Source organism: Malus sylvestris, chromosome 4 (assembly GCF_916048215.2).
Source record: "Malus sylvestris chromosome 4, drMalSylv7.2, whole genome shotgun sequence".
Classification (NCBI taxonomy): Eukaryota; Viridiplantae; Streptophyta; class Magnoliopsida; order Rosales; family Rosaceae; genus Malus; species Malus sylvestris.
This window is the reverse complement of record NC_062263.1, coordinates 7,726,154-7,731,389: the sequence shown is the minus strand read 5'-3', so window position 1 is coordinate 7,731,389 and position 5,236 is coordinate 7,726,154. Positions and strand designations below refer to the sequence as shown.

Genomic DNA, 5,236 nt, shown 5'->3' with positions numbered 1-5,236 from the left:
GTCTTTGTAGAGTGCCTTTCATTTTGCTTCGGGAATGGGAGAAGCAAAGTGCTTCTTTTCTACAAAGTGAAGAAAAATAAACCTAAAAGTATCAATTTTTATCTTAAAATATTAATATTTTGAATTCCACTTATCCGGTATAATACCAAACATAGTATAAATAATACGGTTATTAATCCGATACAGCACCAAACGCCCGACTAATTTAGTCAGTACTATCCGGTGGCTATTTATCCTATCCGACAGAAATAGTCAGTACAGTCCGAGCTGCCAAACGAGGCCTATGTGTATTGAACAATTAGTACAAGAGAGGATGATTGAATTTAATCAAAAGGATGATTGTATTTTCTCTGTGTAGATGTTGATAGTGCACTTTCTTTAACACAAAGGTATTTGGAGTGTGAAGATTTGAGTAAAGTTAGACAATAAACCAATCATATAATTAGGCATCGAATTCATTTTTTTGTGTTCAACTTAAAGATTGTCAACTTTGAAGTAGAGCGGATACCATTAGACCTAATAAAAGTAGCAAATATTTAAGACTTCAAATTTTATTATTTAGTTTTTTTTTAAATAAAAAAATTAAACTAACTGCTTTGGCGATGAATCATTTCGTTCAAACAAACAAACCTCTGTCCGACAAAGTATGAGTCGTGCAAAAGTCTGTAGGAACAGGATTTCTACCTTTTTTAATATTTCTTCCGTTTTATCTTCTTTTATTTGAACAGTTACAATTAAGACACATTAATATTATGCAATGTTTTTCTTTTAGAAAACAAAAAAACTAAAACAAAAACAAAAACAAAAGTGCGGAGGGATGAAATAGGTAAGGAGGAAATAGAATCTTACTTCAAGTTTGTATACACTGATGGTGTGATTTTGTCAACTTGGGTTATGTGTTGCAAAGGTTCGTCGTCATGGGGCTTGTACGAAGACCTCACGATGTACGATCGAAAATCATTATAATTTTTTTATTTAAAATTGAATATAAACAATATCTAATGAAAATTATTTGTACGATGTACGACAAACGAACGTGATTGAAATATCTCCGGAATCCTCACAAAGAGAATCCGGAGAGGATCCCCGTTATTTCAAGGACATGTTGCTTTCTGTCCAAACAGTGAACTAATTTCTTTTCACTTATGAAAAGTGTTGAATATTAATCCCATATCAAGACATGCAGCTTCATGGCTATATTTTTCTATCTGGTTTTTGCTCCACTAGGAGAATTGACCCTTCCATTTTGTTTTTGCTTAAGAAAAAATTAAATTTGAACACAAAACTCCGACTACACTCCCAACTAAAATGATCCAATCTCAACTCCAAAAGATTAGTCAACATAAGGAGAAATTCTTAGGTCCGAAACTAAAGAAATATTTCGAGTGACCATGATCCCAAATTCAGGAAATATTGCGAGTGACCAAGAGAGGTCAAAGCCTCCCTGTGAAATTTGTCTCTCTAAAAACATGATTCAAGGAGATAACGTCGAACAATTCACCAAAAATCACAAAATGCAACCTTAGATTGCATATATCAAAGGGATGGGCATCAAGCATGGTAAACTAGACTTAAGAAGGAAGGCAAGGAACACGGATTAACGTTCGAAATCAAAGATTCATAAATACATAGTGAACAAGCAAATTGAATTATTATGCAACAAGTGCTGGCATGGCATCCTATCTTTAGGAAAAATCAATTTTAGCTTCAATAAGGGTTTTGAATAAATAAAACTACAAACTGTTTGCTTTTCCATTCCTGTGAAGGGTAACTTCTTGTAACTGTGACAGCCTGCTACGAATCACCTTGGACCTGACCGACCAAGCTCTGGATCATCAAACAATACAAAGGCTTAAATTAGGAAACAAACCGAAACCCTCTATAAGAGGAGAATAATGCAGAGACTGTTGCACTCCCAGTTTCTTTAACTAAGGAACCCAATCAGAACGACTCCACAACAACGTTAAAGAAATGTGATCATGGGGACGTTTCAGAGATGTTCTACAACAAAAATAAACTAAAAAAAAGTAAACTCAAATATGCAGCATCCACTAAAACTTGCTCTCATAATACATATGGGTAGGAACATTGTCCAATAATCACCGATCAACATGTACGTATATCTAGTTTTAAGTCAGACACAATGACCATAAATGGCAGGGCCCACCTCCATATACAGCATACATGTCTCACGTACCATCAATTCCATCTGGGACAAGGAGCAGCTATGTTATCAAAGCATTTTATTATTTTAGACATGGTATAAGAATATAAGTTCAACAAACTTAAGCCAAAGTATTTGTACTTTTAAGTTTTCTTTTGTTATCTCCATACAATCTTATCTTATTGCCATATTAGCATTACACTTACATTAGCTACGGTTTTCAAGACATTAACCCAATATGCTCACTTTCAAACTCAAAATATATTGTCGTAATATGGCCAAAATATGATGAATTAAGTGTACTACAGCCCAATGGAAAACATTTCATCATAATAGCAACCTATATTAATCGTTGGACATACCTAATCTACAGATTATCAAACTAAAACAGCAAAACGATTGTGGACACAGAAACCAAAATGTGGCAAGTGCCGGTACAATCATAAAAACTGTCCAAATCAAACGAAAGATGAAATACAAGCCTCCAAACTAACATGGTTAAGCATTTTTAAGGTTTTTGAGGAAAATTCATAGTTTCGTACTTGGTAATGACGCAGCAAGCCTTAACTAGCAGGTTCAAGCATAATGGACATTATGTGCCTGCAGGAACCAAATATTCCAGTCAGATAACATCCCTATCAAAAGCACATCCACCCTCGTTTTCATTTCCTTAAAATTTCTTATTATCAAGACTACAACCTCGTTGCATAGCCAGGAAGCTCTAGAGGAAACCTGATGAGCCAATCTTACACAGAGAGTGCTCATAGTTTCAAAGACGCAACAACGCACTTTGGGTTACCCAAAATTGTGTTACTACTATTCTACTCAAAATTGGGTTACCGTAATTATCTCTGAAAGTGTACAAGGGACGATCTATAAGTTAAATTTCCTATTCGGGTTCCACCGGACACAAAAATGCATTGCAAAAGGGGAATTACTAATCAATCAAGTCTGTTCAAATGCAACACTCAACAGAAACAACAAGGCAAAGCTCAAATTTTGAGGAGAACCCAAGTGAGCAAACATGAAAACGAAGACATGGGATGGAAATAAATACAATTATTACAATTGTGATAAAAGCAAAAGTGACTCACAGTTAGAAAAGAAAGCAAATTTTTTTATTAGAGGCCGGGAGAGGTGCGGCAGAGAGTACCCTGTGAGAGCGCTCGGCAGCTCCTCGATGTAGTGCTCAGCGACGACGTCAACCTCGCCGCCGCCACCGCGCTGTGGAGTGGAAGTAGTGACTGAACGCATCCCAACGCACCTGGAGGCCTGCCCCAAATAAAACGCACGGCAACAATCCAAACCCAATGGTTAAAAACCACAAAGTATGAAATTAAAGAGGAATAAAATGAAAACCAAAATAAAACGCAAACCTAGAGAGCGAGAAACGTCGAAGAGGGGCGGAGGAGGGAGAGGAGGCGGTGGGGAGAGGGAAGCGTGAAGCGGAAGATTTTGGGACGCTGGATCTGACGGCGGATCGGATGGACGATAGGGAAGCTCTGTTGGCGAATTGCCTGCAGGCTGAAGCCATTGCAGGGGCTTGCGGTGGACGAATGATGTGAATATGCAGATGAGATCTGATCTGAAAAATGATGTCAAAAGGGTTTAGGGTTTTAGCGGCACGAGCTCTGTCAGTGCGAATCGATGTGCTTGTTGCTATTGGTTTGGGCTTTTGGAAAATATTTATTGGGCTCAGTCTAGATGGGCTATTGTGGGTATGGGTTAAAAATTATGATGGGCTAGAGCCCACCCTTGTCGGGCCTGGACCCATGCCTCCCCATGTACAATTGGTACGATCATCAATAATCGTGAGAAAGCATCATGCCCAATTGATAGTAGAAACATGGTAATCCCACCGAATGAAGTTTTATGAAAGATTCCTGATACTGTTCATTTTTAACGAAAATGATATTTTTACTCTAAAAGTCATTCCTGATACTATTCACTTACAACACCTTTTTGTCATTTTGATTAAAACTCAAAGTTTTCAAACTATTTTCATTAGTTTTCCTCCTGCGAAATACATGAATTAATGGAGCATAAAGAAAATTGAAAACAAGTCTGTTTAGTTAACGGACAAATTTAACAATCATTAACGTCCCAAAAATTCATGTCATAACAGAATGAGATAAAGCACGAAGGCTTTTATTAGAAAGATGACCAAGGGGTTGATGCCAAGGGCGAGGTAAACTGACTTTAAAATGTTGCTCCACTTGTCCAAAAAAGATGATCAAATGGCAAGCTCTAAAATTGTTAACCGTCAAACTTCAAAAATGCTACTCTTATTATCTATTTGTACCATATTTCTAGTAGAGATGAGACTCACATGCGTTAGCGGGTCATACCTTTATTAGAGAGATAATACAATTACAAATGATGATATAAATAGGCGGTAAGTGTAGTATTACTTGTCAAACTTGCTAGCTATATATGGCTGATGCAGAACTTCTTGGTAAGAAATTGCCCATAAGGGAGTGCATTCACATTAGGGATGGACAACGGTTATAACGGGCGGGTAACTGCGGTTATTTACTCATAATCGTTTATGCTCATACCCGCATAACCGTTTACCCGTTGGGTAATTGCCTAAACGGTAATACTCATACCCATAACTGTTTATAAACGGTTAACCATACTCATAACCGTATACCCATTTAACCGTAACCGTTTAATCCCGTTTACCCATTTACCATTTTTAACCCGTTTATCTTTTTTTTTACTATTACCCCTTTTTCACCCGTCTACATGTTTTTTAACAACTTGAAAATAAATAAATAAATTGTCATAATTTTTTTTTTTACAATTATACACCGTTATAGGTACATTCATCATACATTTCCGTATTTTAATTTTTTAAGTCCTTATACCATTTCAATAATTGAAATAATAGTTTACGAACGATATTTTTAACTGTTACCAATGAAGGTAAATATAATATTTGCCAAGTATTATTAGGTTACAAAAATTGTTTAGAAGACATTTCTGTCAATTTCACAATTATGCGCAAGGAATTTAAATTAATTTGGCGAATTCCTTGATTATGAGAATCATCATTCCTGTAGCAGTGTT

General features: G+C 36.3%; 1 protein-coding gene across 11 annotated transcripts; it reads right to left on the bottom strand.

Moving 5' to 3' along the window:
• Positions 1-1,579: 1,579 nt before the first annotated feature.
• LOC126620169 (protein NONRESPONDING TO OXYLIPINS 2, mitochondrial) lies at positions 1,580-3,784 on the bottom strand. 11 transcript variants are annotated; one of them, XR_007622260.1, is made up of 5 exons: positions 3,541-3,784; positions 3,259-3,436; positions 2,707-2,764; positions 2,168-2,209; positions 1,580-1,827 (listed from the first exon to the last, which is right to left on the bottom strand). XR_007622260.1 is itself a non-coding variant. In XM_050288665.1 (4 exons), the coding sequence occupies exons 1-3, from the start codon at positions 3,696-3,698 to the stop codon at positions 2,190-2,192; spliced, it is 297 nt and encodes a 98-aa protein (XP_050144622.1). In that variant the 5' UTR covers positions 3,699-3,784; the 3' UTR covers positions 1,580-1,827; positions 2,168-2,189. The 11 variants fall into 11 exon arrangements, 4 of the variants coding, with proteins under 4 accessions (XP_050144622.1, XP_050144618.1, XP_050144621.1 ...); XR_007622264.1 differs by having other exon boundaries at positions 3,318-3,436; positions 3,541-3,783; XR_007622258.1 differs by lacking the exon at positions 2,168-2,209.
• Positions 3,785-5,236: the final 1,452 nt, after the last annotated feature.